Source organism: Amia ocellicauda, chromosome 9 (assembly GCF_036373705.1).
Source record: "Amia ocellicauda isolate fAmiCal2 chromosome 9, fAmiCal2.hap1, whole genome shotgun sequence".
In the NCBI taxonomy this organism is placed as follows: domain Eukaryota; kingdom Metazoa; phylum Chordata; class Actinopteri; order Amiiformes; family Amiidae; genus Amia; species Amia ocellicauda.
In genome coordinates this window covers 16,342,219-16,359,048 of record NC_089858.1, presented here as the reverse complement: position 1 = coordinate 16,359,048, position 16,830 = coordinate 16,342,219, and the positions used below count along the sequence as shown (strand labels likewise).

Sequence of the window (16,830 nt, the reverse complement as noted above, 5' to 3'; positions counted from 1 at the left end):
TTATTATTGCTTTATTTATTTTTTTCCTCCTCGCAGTTGGTGTCAAAGATTTCCACCAGACTCAGCCTGGCTTGTCAGTCTGCAGGCCTGTGTGCGCTGACTGAAGTCAGGGCTGTGTGAGTTAAACAGCCAAGGTGTCATGTGTAGCTCATTGGTTTAACAAACTGTGGGGAACTAATAAACTGCTTTTCTAATTGTCACACCTATATTTCAGATTAGTGTGCACAGCATCTGAGTAAGCAGATCAGTAACAAGAAGCTTATCTGTGAAAAATTACATTTTTATTTTATTTCATTTTTATTCAGTTTTTTTTTAGATATTTAACTTCCCGCATTCATGTCTTTCCTTCAGCACAGTCAGGAATGTATTATAAAACACATGTGAAATCCTTACATTGATAAGTGTTTGATTAACTGGTTTATTTGTAAAAATTCCAGGGAGTCAAAAAGCAATTAAAGTTGCACTTAACAGTTCACCGCGCTGAAGCTTTGCAGGGAACATCTAAGTAAATACAACAGCCCCCTCGTGTGGTGAATCTAGAAGACTTCAGCCTAACTTCGTGTACATGTATGCATCTGCAAATAGCTGCTGGCCTGCTGAGTGTGTGAGAGGGAGGCACGATTATACAGGTGTTGCTGTCCTGCAGGGGGACACGGGCGGTCTGAATTCTGCTATTGCACTTGGTGGGGGAAACGCATGGCCTAACTCCAGCCATCTGTGTGTGCTAGGCGTGCTCCCTCTAAAAACATCACTGTTGCCAAAAGGTAGGCTGCAGTCTGTTTTTATTTGCCTCTTACATGATGCGTGTCAGCAATATATATAAAAATATTTGGCATCAGACCTGCATAAAACTGGTCAAAGGCTTGGCTATAGTTGTAGAATGCGTGAGCGTATGTGCGCGTGTCCGTGTGTCCATGTGTCCTGTGTCCGTGTGTGTGTTCGTGCGTGTGTGCGTATGTGCGTATGTGTGTGCGCGCACATGCTCATGCTCATGTAAGAAGGTAAACAGGGGAGACCAGCAGAGTGTGTCTGTGCCTGTGTCTATTTGAGGCAGCAGGGTGAGGGGCAGGGCGTGGGGAGGGAGGAAGCGTTGGTGTGGTCAGTATCAGGTGAACTCCTGCACCACCAGCTCCTTGAGGGAGAGCTGGGACACACGCCCTCGCAGGCTGTCCTGGAGACGCTGCAGCTCCTCCTGCAGCACGGCAATGGGCCGGCCCAGCTCGTAGCCCAGGTCAATGAGTGTGGCCAGCAGGGGGGCCCTGTAGAGGTGTCTGTGAACCCTGCGGGTCAGCGCCAGGGCCCGCTCACCCATGGAGAAGGCACTGGCAGAGTCGTCCAGGTCTCGGTGGCACACCAGCACAGCACATAGCGTAGGCACCAACAGAACCGGGCTGTGCTGCACCAGCTTCTCCTGCAGATCCAGCACGGGCAGCAGGACCTGGAGTGCCCGGGCATACTGCCCCCCCCGCAGGCAGCTATGGGCCAGCCGCAGCTCGTCGTGGGTGAAAAAGGCCAGGAAGGCTGGGGAGCGGCGCACACAGTTCAGGAACGACAGCCGCGCCAAGTAGTCCTTGAAGGCGGCACGGCGCTCGGTGATGATTTCCGGCGCAAAGTTGCCCGTCACCTTCTTTCGGGGAAAAGTCACCTCCTCCAGTTCCTCGCTGAAGTCCTGCAGCAGCTCCTGGTGCAGCCGCTCAAAGTCAGAGTAGCGCCTCTCGATGGACACCTGCTTGGCATCATAGCTGCCCGACTTGATCACCACCACTTGGTACATCTGGGGAGAAAGGCACGACAGCACTGACTATCTGGATATAGGCACCTAAGGCCGCATTCCTCATTCAGGGGGTTATGGTTGTAATTAATTGTTAGTTGATTCTTAATGTATTAAAGTTGTGGGATTAAAGGATTTGCTTGTTTCACTCTTAACCGCACACTCAGGTTCTATTTAGATGATTGATGTCAGGTACCAGTCCAGGTTATGGGTTTTATCCTCACCCTATTATTGCAAGGTAGTGATGGAAAACTTTGCAACAGTCCATCAGCACATGCAAGTACAAAATCTTCATCACCTTCTAAGCATGTTAGAAGCCATCATTTCTACTGTCTGTACAACAGCCCACTGTGTAGTCAGCGCCACAGCGGACCTGCTGCCTGTCATTTGGTTTGCCTGGCCTCACAGTGAGCTCACCACATATCTGCAGAGAGGCAGCTCCACGATGCGGGCGGTGGGAATCTCGAACAGCAGCTTGACGGGCTTCCTGTGCGACTTCATCTCCCGCCAGTACTCCTGCAGCTGCTTCGTGGTCATGGTGGAGCTGGGGCCAGCGCTGCAGTCATCTACTACAACACACACACATGCAGGAAATTACTCAGTACACCTACAGAGACACACACACACACACACACACACACACAGGCAAATACACAGTACCAGCATGGAGGCACACAGATGGCATGTAAGAAAAAGAGTATAAATATATATACAGTTAGGTCCATAAATATTTGGACAGTGACACAAATTTGTCATCATTTTGGCTCTGTACGCCACCACAATGGATTTGAAAGGAAACAATCAAACTTGAAGTGTAGACTTTCATCTTTAATTAATGGGTAGCTACATCCAAATTGGGTGAACGGTGTAGGAATTACACCCATTTTTATATGTGGTCCCCCCAGTTTTAGGTGCTCAAAAGTAATTGGACAAACTAACATAATCATGAATTAAATTGTGAGTTTCAATACTTATATATATATACACTCACCTAAAGGATTATTAGGAACACCATACTAATACTGTGTTTGACCCCCTTTCGCCTTCAGAACTGCCTTAATTCTACGTGGCATTGATTCAACAAGGTGCTGAAAGCATTCTTTAGAAATGTTGGCCCATATTGATAGGATAGCATCTTGCAGTTGATGGAGATTTGTGGGATGCACATCCAGGGCACGAAGCTCCCGTTCCACCACATCCCAAAGATGCTCTATTGGGTTGAGATCTGGTGACTGTGGGGGCCAGTTTAGTACAGTGAACTCATTGTCATGTTCAAGAAACCAATTTGAAATGATTCGACCTTTGTGACATGGTGCATTATCCTGCTGGAAGTAGCCATCAGAGGATGGGTACATGGTGGTCATAAAGGGATGGACATGGTCAGAAACAATGCTCAGGTAGGCCGTGGCATTTAAACGATGCCCAATTGGCACTAAGGGGCCTAAAGTGTGCCAAGAAAACATCCCCCACACCATTACACCACCACCACCAGCCTGCACAGTGGTAACAAGGCATGATGGATCCATGTTCTCATTCTGTTTACGCCAAATTCTGACTCTACCATCTGAATGTCTCAACAGAAATCGAGACTCATCAGACCAGGCAACATTTTTCCAGTCTTCAACTGTCCAATTTTGGTGAGATTGTGCAAATTGTAGCCTCTTTTTCCTATTTGTAGTGGAGATGAGTGGTACCCGGTGGGGTCTTCTGCTGTTGTAGCCCATCCGCCTCAAGGTTGTACGTGTTGTGGCTTCACAAATGCTTGGCTGCATACCTCGGTTGTAACGAGTGGTTATTTCAGTCAAAGTAGCTCTTCCATCAGCTTGAATCAGTCGGCCCATTCTCCTCTGACCTCTAGCATCAACAAGGCATTTTCGCCCACAGGACTGCCGCATACTGGATGTTTTTCCCTTTTCACACCATTCTTTGTAAACCCTAGAAATGGTTGTGCGTGAAAATCCCAGTAACTGAGCAGATTGTGAAATACTCAGACCGGCCCGTCTGGCACCAACAACCATGCCACGCTCAAAATTGCTTAAATCACCTTTCTTTCCCATTCAGACATTCAGTTTGGAGTTCAGGAGATTGTCTTGACCAGGACCACACCCCTAAATGCATTGAAGCAACTGCCATGTGATTGGTTGGTTGCATTAATTGCATTAATGAGAAATTGAACAGGTGTTCCTAATAATGCTTTAGGTGAGTGTATATATATATACTGCAGTCAATGAAGTCTGGAACCCATAGACATCACCAGATGCTGGGTTTCTTCCCTGGTGATGCTCTGCCAGGCCTGCACTGCACTGCAGCTGTCTTTAGTTCCTGCTTGTTCTTGACTTAGAAATCAAAACAAACCAATCAGAGAGATAGCAAACATTAGGTGTTGCCAAATCAACTATTTGGTACATTCCTAAAAGAGAGAACGCACTGAGGAGCTGAAGAACACAAAAAGCCCCGGAAGAACAACTGTGGTGGATAACAGAATAATTATTTCCCGGGTGAAGAAAAACCCCTTCACAACTGTTGGCCAGATGAAGAACACCCTCCAGGAGGTAGGTGTATCTGTGTCAAAGTCAACAATCAAGAGAGGTCTTCACCAGAGTAAATACAGAGGGTTTACCACAAGATGGAAACAGGAAACGGGAAGACCAGATTAGAGTTTGCCAAAAATCATCTATAGAACCCTGTACAGTTCTGGAACAGCATCCTATGGACAAATGAGACAAAGATCAGCTTGTAGCAGAATGATGGGAAGAGAAGAGTATGGAGAAGGGAAGGAACTGATCATGATCCGAAGTATACCACCTCATCTGTGAAGCATGGTGGAGGTACTGTTACGACATGGGCATGTATGGCTGCCAAGGGAACTGGTTCCTTGTATTTATTGACGATGTGACTGCTGACAAAAGCAGCAGGATGAATTCTGAAGTGTTTAGGGCTGTATTATCTGCTCAGATTCAGCCAAATCCTTCAAAACTCATTGGATGGCACTTCACAGTGCAGATGGACAATGACCTGAAGCATACTGCGAAAGCAACCCAAGACCAAGGCGAAGAAGTGAAATGTCAATCAGCTGACCTGAATCCAACTGAGCATGCATTTCAGTTGCTGAAGGCAAAACTGAAGGCAAATCGCCACAAGAACAAGCAGGAACTAAAGACAGCTGCAGTGCAGGCCTGGCAGAGCATCACCAGGGAAGAAACCCAGCATCTGGTGATGTCTATGGGTTCCAGACTTCAGTCATTGACTGCAACAGATTTGCAACCAAGTATTGAAACACACAATTTAATTCATGATTATGTTAGTTTGTCCAAATACTTTTGAGCCCCTAAAAAAAGTATTTATATGTGGGGGGACCACATATAAAAATGCGTGTAATTCCTACACCGTTCACCCAGTTTGGCTGTAACTACCCTAAAATTAAAGATGAAAGTCTAAACGTAAAGCACAATTCAAATCCATTGTGGTGGCGTACACAGCTAAAATGATGACAATTGTGTCACTGTGCAAATATTTATGGACCTAACTGTACTTGCCATTAAATCATCATATTCGGGTCGAGGCCCACACACAGCATTCAAGGCTGAACGACACCGATACAGATGTCTCCATCTAAACAATGGAAAGGTTACACCAACCTAGATCTGTGCAGTGCTCGTAGTGTTGCTGAGCTGGAGCGCAGGCCTGGGGCAGCTGCTGCTGTGTCCTACTGTCAGACTGGCTTCCCCCATTGTCCTCTGCCAGGCTGGGAACGCTCTGCTCGGGATCGCAGGAATCTCCCATTGCAAACAGTCTGGGCCACCCTAACATAAGTAAAAGACTCTGAGTCAGCACAGAGAGAGAGAAATTGAAATATTTCTGTATAAAAGTGATGAATATTCCATTGCTTGGTTGCATTGCTTTTTGTGTCTCCTTTAAGGTTTGTAGGGGTTCATTTCCTCTCCTCTCCCAGTCAATTCAAACTTGAAAAGCCATCTCTTTTTGAAATGCGCTTAGTCTAGAGTTAAACTAAGCTGGGTAACTGAGATGGAGAAGTTGTGTCTAGCTGGAAAAAGGTTAGTAGAGGTCAAATTAAAAAAGGAAGAAGAACCACACTAATAAGTACTGTCTTGTATGTGTTTGACAAATTTGTGTTAATAACAAGCCCCTGTTATTATTATTATTATTATTATTATTATTATTATTATTATTATTATTATGTATTTCTTAGCAGACACCCTTATCCAGGGCGACTTACAAAATAAGTTCACTATTGTCACTGGAGTGAATAGAGGCCGAGCTAACGGGACTTTGTAGTTTGTTTGTTAAAGCAACTTTTGCTGTGGTCTTGCAAAAGGAACTGCTTTCTTAGAAACTGACTTTAGGGAATTACCCAGCCACAGGAAAGATAAAAATGGAATCAAGAAACCACGAGCTCTCAGACTGCACTGTCTGCTGGAAAAAGAGAAGGAGAAAGATGAACTCATGTCATCAGGCCGACTGCAGTCTGTCCCCAGATCCCTGTGAAGGAGAGGTCTCCGCCATCAACACCCTCCACAGTGGGTAAACTGGGGCCTTCCTTATTTTAATTTGTCTTGCTTTGCTTGTTTGCGTTGCCATCCAACTGAAATTCTGCACTTCCTCAATCGCTACTTCCCTGCCCTGTGCCCCCCGTCAACAGGGACTGCAAAAGAGGAAGTCTCCCCCTTCGGAGCCATAGCACACAAGCAGCACTGTGACCAAACGCGGTCCTGAAACCAGGGGTTTACCGTGGTGGAGCGGATCCTATACCGCCTCTGACCTGTGATATGTCACCGCATCCTTAAGTACACCTGGGCTACTCGACACTGAGCCCCTGTCAGTCAGTTGGGATCAGGAGTCAAACAGCAGAGATGAATCAGGATAGAGTGCTTACCCCTGGGCTGAGATTCCTGTGCTCCCCTGCTAGGGTGTCTGGTGGCAAACCATGCTCTCACCCCTCTGGATCTGTAATGTGAAAATGAGCTGGCCTCTCTGTTTGCCAGCGTGCCGGCCCCTGGTGAAATCCCCCTCTGTCCCTCAGCACTGCGCTTCTGGATAATAAGTGAAGCGAGAGATTAAGTTTGGGGGAAGGAAGTATTGGCCTGCTCAGTGACAGTGAGTGGCTGTCTGCCCTGTGATTGGTTTATGGTTGCAGTGCTGGAGGGGGGAGTGGGTTGTTTCAAGTGAAACTGTAATTTGAGTTCATTAGAAGTAACTCCATGTACAGCACAGATAGCTGCCTTGAGATCCAAGCAGCATCGAGAGCTGGCTCATACCAAAAACAATGACAACAATGCAGTTTTCCTATGTTGGTTGTCTCCGTACACAATAGTATATTTACACATTACTTTTAATGTGCATTTACAGTACATTTAGTGTATTCAACCACAATTCCTTGGCATACGCTGTTTAAATCGACTGAAACATTTGTCTGTAATACTGACGTTTAGAACTACTGCTGTTTGGCAGTTCATGCTGAAATACATTTGTGTTTGTGGAAATGTTCTTCATGAACAGAAAAGAGGTCGCTTTCTTGTAGCGCAAATGTGCGCAGTTCTGCAGAATCCCGCCCATCCCACTGGTAGAGCAGAGGAAATATGCGCAGAACTGCACATGTATGCACATGTCCAGGGTGTGACGACAAAGGTGTGCAGATGAAAACACACCAACTAATGCATCAGACAGGTAGCAATCCTACCGCGGGGCTCTTATTATGCCTTTCACTCTCGAACTGCCTTTAAGGGGACAATAACTGGCCAATCAAATGAAACGTAGATAAAACTAAAACACATTTCCTCCTGGTGTTGTGGAATTAAACAGGCACTCATCTGTGACGTCACCAACATTTCCACTCCCGCAGTGGCAGAAGGTCTAGTAAGTTCAGTTTGAAACTTGGCTGAAGCTTTTAATTGCCAAATCGAAAAAAGGAAACTCTCACTGCGCATTATCGCAGTTCTTCAGAGAGGAAGCGAGTGCAGAGATGGCATTCATTAAAATCCCCGTAGATACAAATAAGTGTTGGTTTGTGTTTTTTTAATCTATGGCGACAGGTTCGTTGAGAGGACGCGGAAAAGGCCGAGCACCGTCTGGCTTCGGCTCTGAGTGATGCGCAAGGTATTTGACTGCTGTTGATACATAATGATCAGGGGGTGGGTGTGAGACTGGCATTACACTATTAGTGATGTGTACACCTAGAGGCCGCAAATAAAGGCTTGGCAAACATACAAATCTCCTGTCCTTGCTTGCTCAGATAACATATATGTTTTGAAGTTTGGTTTGCAAATAATAATAGTAATAATGCATAGTAAATAAATACGGAGACAGATGTTTTGGGTCCAGCAGTGTAAGAAACCCCACCCCTGAGCAAATCAGGTGAAAGCTGAAGATAATGAGGCGGAATTCCTGTTGAAAAGTAGCCTGAATTACATTGGCTGACACACAAATTCAATATCTGTCTAACAGGCACAAGCAAGTCGTACTGTACATCAGTGTGGAAAGAGGCTTGATGAATTTTATTTTCACTCTTCTCACGTCACAGAGGAAGTGTGTCCTAACAGTCTTTTAACAGCAGTGTTTCCTGAGTGGTTTCTGTCAGTGACAGAGGGGGAGAGAGGTGGTAGATGGAGATGTTTGCCTTCAACTCCACCCACAGCAACCCATTAATTCAAAATGCAGTTTTGGCTGAACCAGTTCTGCACTCATCCTCATGCCTTTGCTCTGAGGTCATTTTGCTCCCGGGCTGGATTTTGGTGTTTGTCTGCGTGGTGCCTTAGCGGTCACTGTGGGGAGTGAACAACACTTGCTCAATGGCAGCAATTTCTCTTCAGCCTTACTGTAAACTAGAAGATATCAGGCAATACAACCCAAAGAAGATCCAAGCGGGAGCTCCAGCTCAGTAAAACCCCATGTGGATGTGATTACCTTGGTGTGTGTGTGTGTGTGTGTGTGTGTGCATGTTGTCTCCCCCTCCACAGTTCACTGCAGGGCTTCTGTCTTGCAGGATCTCCACAGCTGCGCACTGGAAGATGAGGGATGTGTGCCCAGCGCCTGGTCCTGAGGCAGAGACAGGAGCTGGTGAGGGTGCTGAGTTGGGGTGGAGTGGAGGGGCTGGAGAGTGTGCTGGACATCCTGCTGGCCTGGGATGCTCTGCAGTGGGAGGACTATGAGAGCCTGCGGACACTGGGGCGGGCTTTATCTCTCACCACCCGTGAACTGCTGGACCTGCTGTACGCCAAGGGGGAAGCTGCCTGTGCATTGCTGCTGGCGGCTTGTAACCAGGCCCTTCCGGATGCCCAGAAAGCAGGCCTGTCCCTTGGGAGTTATGGGCCTCCCTCTGTGGTCATGGCCCCACAGCCCCCTCTTAGCAGCGCCCAGGTCCTGCAGAGGGACCGGCCCCAGGTGGTGAGGAAGCTCCGGGGCCACACTGAGGGTGTGCTGGAGACCCTCTTGGAAGCAGGCTGCTTCACGCTGTGCGACTGCGACGAGGTGCGCCTCCCCATACATACCCCCTCACAGCAGGTAGGCAGGGCCAGATGAGTATGCAGAGTTTTTACTTCACAAACCACCAGTTAACATTGTTTTGGTGTGATCTATGCACATTTCGTCTGGTGCTCCATCTATAGTGTCGCTTTGTTGTACAGGCAAGGAGGCTGCTGGATCTTGTGAGGTCTAAGGGGGAGCCTGCTGCGGAGGTCCTGTTGTTGTACGTTCAGAAAGCAGGAAATGGAGCTGCGCTGTCCCTCCCTGAGGACAGACACCCTGCAGGTATGTGAGGATGCACGTCCGCACTAATATCTCAATTGACATAATCGCAGGAACTGAACTGTTCTGTTGATTTCCTGACAATCTGTGCTGCGAACCTCCCAGCAATAGTGCCCATATTTTAGTTTTGGTGCTCTGCATGACTGGCCTACTGGTTCAACGCCCTGCAGGAGTTAAGTTACTGTTTGTCTGGAGATATTTGATAATCCTCCCCTGAAAACAACCCAAGCACCAGTATTTTAAATCAGGCAAACATCTGCAGTATTGTGGTACGTTAGTTCATACTGAAGCCTGATGGCACTTTCGTATGTGGCGTGGCAGTGACTGATATGCAGGGTGTTCTTGTTGCCTTCCCCAGATGTGGTTTACCAGGCATTCCAGCACAAGCTGCGGAGCATGGTGGCGGCCCAGTCATGCTTCCTCAGCACGTACGGCGGCATGGAGAACATCTCTCTTGAAGATGTCTATACCGAGGGGGTGCTGGAGGGCTCTGGCGAGGCACAGTGCCCCCTGGGGCTGGAGGATCTGCTGGGGTCAGTGGGGACAGTGAACGAGGAGGCGGACACTGTGCTGGTTGCAGGGGAGGCTGGCAGTGGTAAAAGCACTCTGCTGCAGCGGTTGCACCTGCTGTGGGCCAACAGGGTGGCACTGCAGGACTACCTGCTGCTCTTCCCCTTCAGTTGCCGGCAGCTGGGCGCCCTGGGTTGGAAGCTGTCCCTGCGCGAGCTGCTCTTCCAGCACTGCTGCTGGCCAGATGGTGATCAGGACCTGCTGTTTCGCTTCATCTTGGACCACCCAAACCGTGTCCTCTTCACCTTCGATGGGCTCGATGAGCTTAATCCACGCTTTAGTGATGACCTCCGTCACTGCTCCCCCACCCAGCCTGCCCCCCCGTCCACCCTGCTCTTCAACTTGCTACAGGGAACATTGATGAAGGGTGTGCATAAGCTGGTGACCAGTCGACCCGAGGCGGTGGGCCCAGTTTTGAGGAAGTACGTCCGCAAAGAGGTCTCCCTGAGGGGCTTCTCTCAGGAGGGCATCGGTCACTTTGTCAGGAAGCACCACAGTGACCCTGCCATCGCTGCCCGTGTCCTAGACTCCCTGCAGGCCAACACTGCCCTGCTGGGCATGTGCCATATCCCTGTCTTTTGCTGGATTGTGTCCAGGTGCTATGAGGAGCTCCTGGGGCGAGGGGTGGGCAGCCCGCAGACCATTACGGATGTCTACCTGATGATCCTGCAGCACTTCCTACAGCATTCCTGCCCTCAGCAGTGCCTCCTTGGGCCAGATTGGTTGCAGGTTCATGTGGACACAGTCCTGCATCTCGGCCAGCTGGCCCTGTGTGGCCTGGTGTCCTCCTGTTACGTTTTTTCAGCTTTGCAGCTGCAGCAGTACAGTGTGACCGAGGAGGACATCTCCACCGGCTTTCTTGTTCACAGCAGGAACCTCACCCCCCCAGGCAGCCCTCACTACGAGTTCCTGCACGTCACAGCGCAGTGCTTCTTTGCTGCTCTCTTCATTGTCCTGAACAACAATATAGAGAATTCCACCATCCCCAAACTCTTCCACCCACGGAATAAGCCACTGTCTGCCCTGGCCAGCATGTGCCTGGCACCCTGCCTGCACCCCAGCTCCGTCGGGGACGCTGGTGCTGAGGGGGACATCCAGGCAGCAGAGACGATCAACCTGCAGATGACTGGCGCCTTCGTGGCCGGGTTGCTCTCTCGACGCCACTGTGACCTACTAGCTCGGTGCTCCCTGGGCCCCATCCTGGACAAGAAGCGCAAGCAGGTGGTGAAGAGCCTGTGCAAAGGGACACAGAGACACTTCAGGTCCATCCCTCCTCCTGTGGAAGGAGAGAAGAAGAGCATGCACGCCATGCCAGGGTTCGTCTGGCTGGTGAGGTGCATCTACGAGATGCAGGACTGTGGCCTAGCCAAAGAGGCTGTGGCCCGGCTGGACGTGGAGCACCTGAAGCTCACGTACTGTGGTGTGGGCCCAGTGGAGTGCAGCGCGTTGGCCTTCGTCTTGCAGCACCTCAGGGCTCCCATTGGGCTGCAGCTGGACTACAATTCGGTGGGCGACGTCGGGATTGAGCAGCTGCTGCCCTGTCTGGAGATCTGTCAGTCAATTTAGTAAGAGTGTTATCTTGTTTCTATCAGTAGAGGGCAGCATTTCAGTGGAGAGAGAGTGTTCTAATTTGATGCCTAGAATGATGCCAGTGTTTATTTCTGGAAAATGGAAAAAGTAGGGATTTGCTAGGGCTCAAGGGATTTCCTCACCTGTATTTACATGAATAATCCTCAGTGCTATTTAAGATAATGCTCATCTTGAATTTATGAAGCATATGTATACGTTTGTATTTCTGACAATTTGTTCTTGTTACTTTTCAGCCTGCGCCATAATAACATTTCTGATGTGGGAATCTGCAAGCTGATCGATAAGGGAATCCAGTGTGAGCACTTTCAGAAAATTGCGTGAGTACCACATGAGCACAGCACCGCACACAGCAGAGACAGACCGGTCATTACGATCACAGCTGACAGGAGCTAACAGGAGAGAAATTAATATTATAGGTGTCATACTGAAATTGAAATCATCTGCATCTCATCCCTAGGCTGTTTAACAACAATCTGACAGACGAGTGCACAAAACATTTTGCAAAACTCCTCAGAATGAAGAAGAATTTTCTCTCATTGAGGTAAGCAGTACTGAGCTTTTTCCATCGCCTCTCACAGAATGGCTTGTCTGCCCAGATGTGTGTGGTATACACACAGAGTCTACATTTTTGGATTTCTTGATTGAGTTCAGTGCCTATAGAGAAGAGAGGAGGCAGTGGAAGAGGTGACTGACAGATATCGTTGCTGGTTCCTGATTCGCTCCTGTTGTTTTGAAGGCTGGGCAACAACCACATCACAGCAGCCGGAGCGGAACAGCTGGCAGAGGGTCTGAGGGAGAGCCGGTCTCTGCAGTTCCTGGGGTGAGACTTGTGGCATCACAGTGACTGCAGTTAGCTGCACAGACTGAAGTGTGATGTTAAGAATGAATTTCACACTTACTTGTAACTTGCACATTTTACTTGATCTTTTGCAAGTGAAAGATAGGCTACACCACATAGCATTACATTTTTTTTGCGCTGCAGGCTTTAAAGAGGAAATCTTAAACTACACCCTCACAAAGTATCTATACCTGTTATCTGTTTGTGGTTTGTGGATCATATTCAGAACACCTGCTCCCTGCCTTGCATGAGTCATTGTGTCTCAGCAGGGATCGCCTGGCTGTGGAACTAGAGGGAGCATCTGCAGTGTGTCTCTCAATCATTAATCTTGATTTGTCTGTGTGTCTGCCTGTGTGTGTGTGTATGTGTGTGCTTTCCTTTCCAGGCTCTGGGGCAATAAAATTGGAGACAGAGGCACAGAGGCACTGTCTCGAGCCTTGCAGGACAGTCCCAGCCTGGTGTGGCTGAGGTAAGCAGTGGGAGCCTGGGAGCCAAGGTGGTTCACATGGGCCATGATAGAAGACAGAGCGGGGGGTGTCACATTTTCTCTCTTAGCAGCAGATGCCCCTCTCAGCAAGACCATGTATTTAGTTCTGATTTCATAATTGGAAGGAACCATACAGTCTTAGCCTCTCATTTGTTCCTACTTTTCATAGATTTACAGTCCTGCAGCCGTACCAAATGATTGACTTGGATAGGAATCGATTGCATTCCAGAAGCTCGGTCACGTCTGTATAATTGATAGCTGCTAAACAGCGGAGGGGTCAGAGGACACCCATTTTTTGTTGATCTCTTCTAACTGGGGTGTGAGTGACACAGGGTCGGATTATGACATGCTGAGGCAGCACTCATTTGTATGGTAATTGCTCAATTCTACAGATTCTTAACTGTATACATTTATTTAGATTGTGGGGAATTTTGCGATTTGCGGGACAGATTCTGTGGAGCTGTAGAGAACAGGAGACAAAGAAGAAGTCTGTGATAAAGTTGGGGTGCCTCACTGAGGTAGTTGTAGATGCTCAGAAAACCAAAGGGGTAATATTCTATATGATAGTATATTCTTTAGGAAATCTTCCCGACTGTCTCTGGAGCATTTTGTTATTGTTTAATAAATTACTTTGGTATAATTCTAATTAATTGGGCCCTGAGTGTTCCTTGTGTGCCTGTCTATTTCGGGTGTAGTTTTGCCTAGGACATTTTTTGTTTTGTAGACAGTTGAATTGCCTGTGTTTATTAGATTTAGATTTTTTTTTTAAGGAAACATTTTTTTAAACTTATTATTATTGCAAATGCCATATTGGGCTCTCCTACTGAGAGATCACAGCCACTGTGGGAGGGGATACAAATGATGGCTCTGTGGCAATGTGTGTTATGTGTATCCAGATCCATTGATGATGCTGATTTGACCGCGTCTGTGCCGTTGTTGTTCTTACAGTCTGGTGGACAATGGGGTGGGCAGTGCTGGGGCACGGGCTCTGGCTGCAGTGATTGAAAGGAGCAACACCCTGCAGGAGCTCTGGTAGGTCTCTCAGCACTATAAGAGTTTCTTAGTGCTCTGGCACAGTTTAACAGTCCGCACTGGTATGTGTGTAGGTGGAGGCCGGGGGCTGGGATGGAGGGATGTGGTTTTGCGTGGGTGTGCTGAAGGGTGAGCATACAAAATCATGCAAGATATTTTTATTTTATTTTATTATTATCTAATTATCTAATTATTATATTGTATTTATTAAAACCAAACATCCTGACATCTGGTGCACTACACAACACTACATATTTTAGTTGCACAGGGAAGAAAATACCACCAAATACCAAATGACCAATTCTGTTTTCAGCCCATCAAAGTCCACGTTACTTGTATTATGATGTCCTAGAACGCACATGGTCTTTCCCATGTTTAGAAAAGCACGTGTTTCATAAATGTTATTAACAATTTAAAATATGGGTCCTGCAATCTGTGACTATGAGTGACTTCATTACTGGATCACCAGTGCACATTGTACAATGTCCCCCAATGTACAATGTCATTATCTGATTATTATGGTAATTACATCCTCAAGACATAATTCTCCAAAAGTCGTAGGGAAGCTTCACATCTACAGAAAGACCTGGGACACATTAGATGCAGTAATTGGAGCTAAAGTAATTAGCAGAAGACTTAATTAGTGGCACAGTTGGCTGTTTTTGAGTGCTCTCTTAGGATATAATCTGCAGAAGTGGAGGTGGAGGGTGCCACCTGCTGGAACAGAAAGCACTTTACTCTGGTTATCAGCCCTAGTCAAAACACACATCCATGGAAATGCAATCAAAGTCACAGGATGCACATTATGATTTGTAAGCCGTGGACTCTGGGCAGACAGAGACAGACTTGCATTTCACTGTATTGACATCAGGGACATCACTACCAATCAGATTGTGTGCTGGGGTGTCACATGCTATTTTATGAACCTCTGGGACCTTAACAAAAACAAGGCTTGCGTCTCCCCGGTCTTAGGTTAACCAAGAACTCCATTAGCAGAGATGGGGTGCAGCACCTGCTGGAAGCGCTGCAGAAGAACACCAGTGTGAAGTCTATCTGGTAAGATAACACACATGCCCATGCTGCGTTGCGTCACAGCAGTAGAAAATGAGATGAGTGTAAGTGGCTCTCGCTCCTACGACAGAGCAAGACGGACAGAGTGAGCTGAAGGACCACCCTGCTCTCTGCAGCAGAACCTTTTGCCAAAATCAGCCTGTCCCAGAGTTCCCACTGTGATGAAGTGACTGATTGAAAGTCTGCCCATGCAGAATGCTGTCATGCTGGTGATCTCCCGAAAACAGCGATGGCTCTGTACTCTGATTGGCTTCTGTGCAGTTTGGTGCAGTCCTGGTATCACAAAGCAGCCCTGTTCAGCACCACTCTGGAGATAATCTAAAATTAAACAAAACATGTATCAGTTAAACTGCCCTGTTGAAGGCAATGGCCAAAAATGGTTGTACTTGTATTATTTTAGGTGGTCTCCTGAGTATTTCTGAGCTTGTATTGGTAAAAAAGGAATCCCCCTTTTAACAGATGCTTCCTTTTAATTTTTCTGATGAAGGTTGAGAGGTAACAGTCTGACTGCAGATGAGGAAGAGGAACTCAGCCAGGTGGAAAGCCGGCTGACATTCTGAGAGCGGCTCTTCTCCATCAGGGGCATTTTTACTCTTCCATTTCTGTAAACATTTATTTTCTCCATGTCTGAATTTTATTATTAATTTATAGGGTGAACTGATATCATTTTACTCCAGCTTATGTCCAGATGGATTCCTCCATGGTCTGGGTGGTTGCTCTCAGATCTCAGCTCTATTATTATTATTATTATTGTTGTTGTTGTTGATGTTGTTATTTTGTTGAAGTTGCTGCCTCAACCCCAAGGCATGATTTGTAATTGTATGTATGAGTTGGTGGTTGTATTATTTGAAGCTGGATAAATGTTCTTTTATCTTATCGTGATTTATCATCAGTGATCATCATTGAGCTGTGTGAATAAAAGGTGCGGATCAGTTCCCGAAATGTCATGATGCTACTAATCAAAGAACAAAAATAAATGAATGAATATGTATCCCCCAGGCTGTTGTCTGTGTTACTGAAGAATACAAGTCATTTCTGTTGTGTGTGCTTAAGTTCTGTGCAGAGTCGCATTTTCCTCTTGAAATTGAGTATCCTGCCCTTTAACTATTGTCCTGCTCCTGCTGGGTTTAAGAGGCAAATCTGTGAAGCCCTGCAGTGTGTCTGTTGTCACAAGCAGGCCGTGAAAGTCTCCATGGCTGCGTCTTGGGAGTTAAGTGCTAAACCCCGAGGGGGACACAGGCTGTCTGGCCCCTCGGCTCCACTTGAACTTAAACTTGTTTACACGATGCTAAGCAGACACTGGCTTTTCACACGCTAAGGCCATGATATGACGGGCTCAGACCTTGTGTGGATTATCTGATGTCCAAAGGCGCTGGCATGGCAGACTAAGGGTGGAAGTTTGTGGGATTTCGCAATGTGATTCATCTGGCGACCTCAGAGTGTGAGGCCGATTTTATGGTTGTCACTCTGAGCTTCTTTGGGTCTGCTTTGCATTTGCATTTATGTAAACCAGGTGCTGGTATTGTTCCAACAAAAGCAAATGACACACATTTTATTCCAGTGTAGAAAAGCTACCTGACCTGCTGACTAGTTGCTGGGCAAGCAAGGGCTGGGGTCCTAGTCGCCTGAGACAGTAGCACAGGGAGTCGGGGACAAACTGAATGGCGAGCTTTATTGTTTTGTTTTTTCACTACCCATTCTTTAAGCTAT

At 47.3% G+C, this 16,830-nt stretch overlaps 2 protein-coding genes across 4 annotated transcripts; one reads left to right on the top strand and one right to left on the bottom strand.

Moving 5' to 3' along the window:
* Positions 1 to 259: 259 nt before the first annotated feature.
* snx20 (sorting nexin 20) lies at positions 260 to 6,828 on the bottom strand. Of its 2 annotated transcripts, none has more exons than XM_066713450.1 (4): positions 6,666 to 6,828; positions 5,410 to 5,574; positions 2,189 to 2,340; positions 260 to 1,774 (listed from the first exon to the last, which is right to left on the bottom strand). In XM_066713450.1, exons 2-4 carry the CDS (start codon positions 5,552 to 5,554, stop codon positions 1,106 to 1,108), a joined length of 966 nt encoding a protein of 321 aa, XP_066569547.1. In that variant the 5' UTR covers positions 5,555 to 5,574; positions 6,666 to 6,828; the 3' UTR covers positions 260 to 1,105. The 2 variants fall into 2 exon arrangements, with proteins under 2 accessions (XP_066569547.1, XP_066569548.1); XM_066713451.1 differs by having other exon boundaries at positions 2,189 to 2,337.
* Positions 6,829 to 7,639: 811 nt separating this feature from the next.
* nod2 (nucleotide-binding oligomerization domain containing 2) lies at positions 7,640 to 16,111 on the top strand. Of its 2 annotated transcripts, XM_066713448.1 has the most exons (11): positions 7,640 to 7,885; positions 8,772 to 9,289; positions 9,412 to 9,535; positions 9,891 to 11,667; positions 11,926 to 12,009; positions 12,150 to 12,233; positions 12,429 to 12,512; positions 12,916 to 12,999; positions 13,966 to 14,049; positions 15,022 to 15,105; positions 15,608 to 16,111. In XM_066713448.1, exons 2-11 carry the CDS (start codon positions 8,804 to 8,806, stop codon positions 15,678 to 15,680), a joined length of 2,964 nt encoding a protein of 987 aa, XP_066569545.1. In that variant the 5' UTR covers positions 7,640 to 7,885; positions 8,772 to 8,803; the 3' UTR covers positions 15,681 to 16,111. The 2 variants fall into 2 exon arrangements, with proteins under 2 accessions (XP_066569545.1, XP_066569546.1); XM_066713449.1 differs by lacking the exons at positions 12,429 to 12,512; positions 12,916 to 12,999; positions 13,966 to 14,049; positions 15,022 to 15,105; positions 15,608 to 16,111 and adding an exon at positions 12,344 to 12,428.
* The last annotated feature ends 719 nt before the right edge of the window (positions 16,112 to 16,830 follow it).

Excerpts from the sequence above, each read along its gene's own strand:
- snx20 (XM_066713450.1), bottom strand. The coding sequence starts at position 5,554 with ATGGGAGATTCCTGCGATCCCGAGCAGAGCGTTCCCAGCCTGGCAGAG. Across the intron at positions 2,341-5,409 it reads CGAGCACTGCACAGATCTAG|TAGATGACTGCAGCGCTGGC; the intron begins GTTGGTGTAACC and ends TGTGTGTTGTAG. Across the intron at positions 1,775-2,188 it reads TGCCTCTCTGCAGATATGTG|ATGTACCAAGTGGTGGTGAT; the intron begins GTGAGCTCACTG and ends CTTTCTCCCCAG.
- nod2 (XM_066713448.1), top strand. The coding sequence starts at position 8,804 with ATGTGTGCCCAGCGCCTGGTCCTGAGGCAGAGACAGGAGCTGGTGAGG. Across the intron at positions 9,536-9,890 it reads TGAGGACAGACACCCTGCAG|ATGTGGTTTACCAGGCATTC; the intron begins GTATGTGAGGAT and ends TGCCTTCCCCAG. Across the intron at positions 12,234-12,428 it reads AAGAATTTTCTCTCATTGAG|GCTGGGCAACAACCACATCA; the intron begins GTAAGCAGTACT and ends GTTGTTTTGAAG.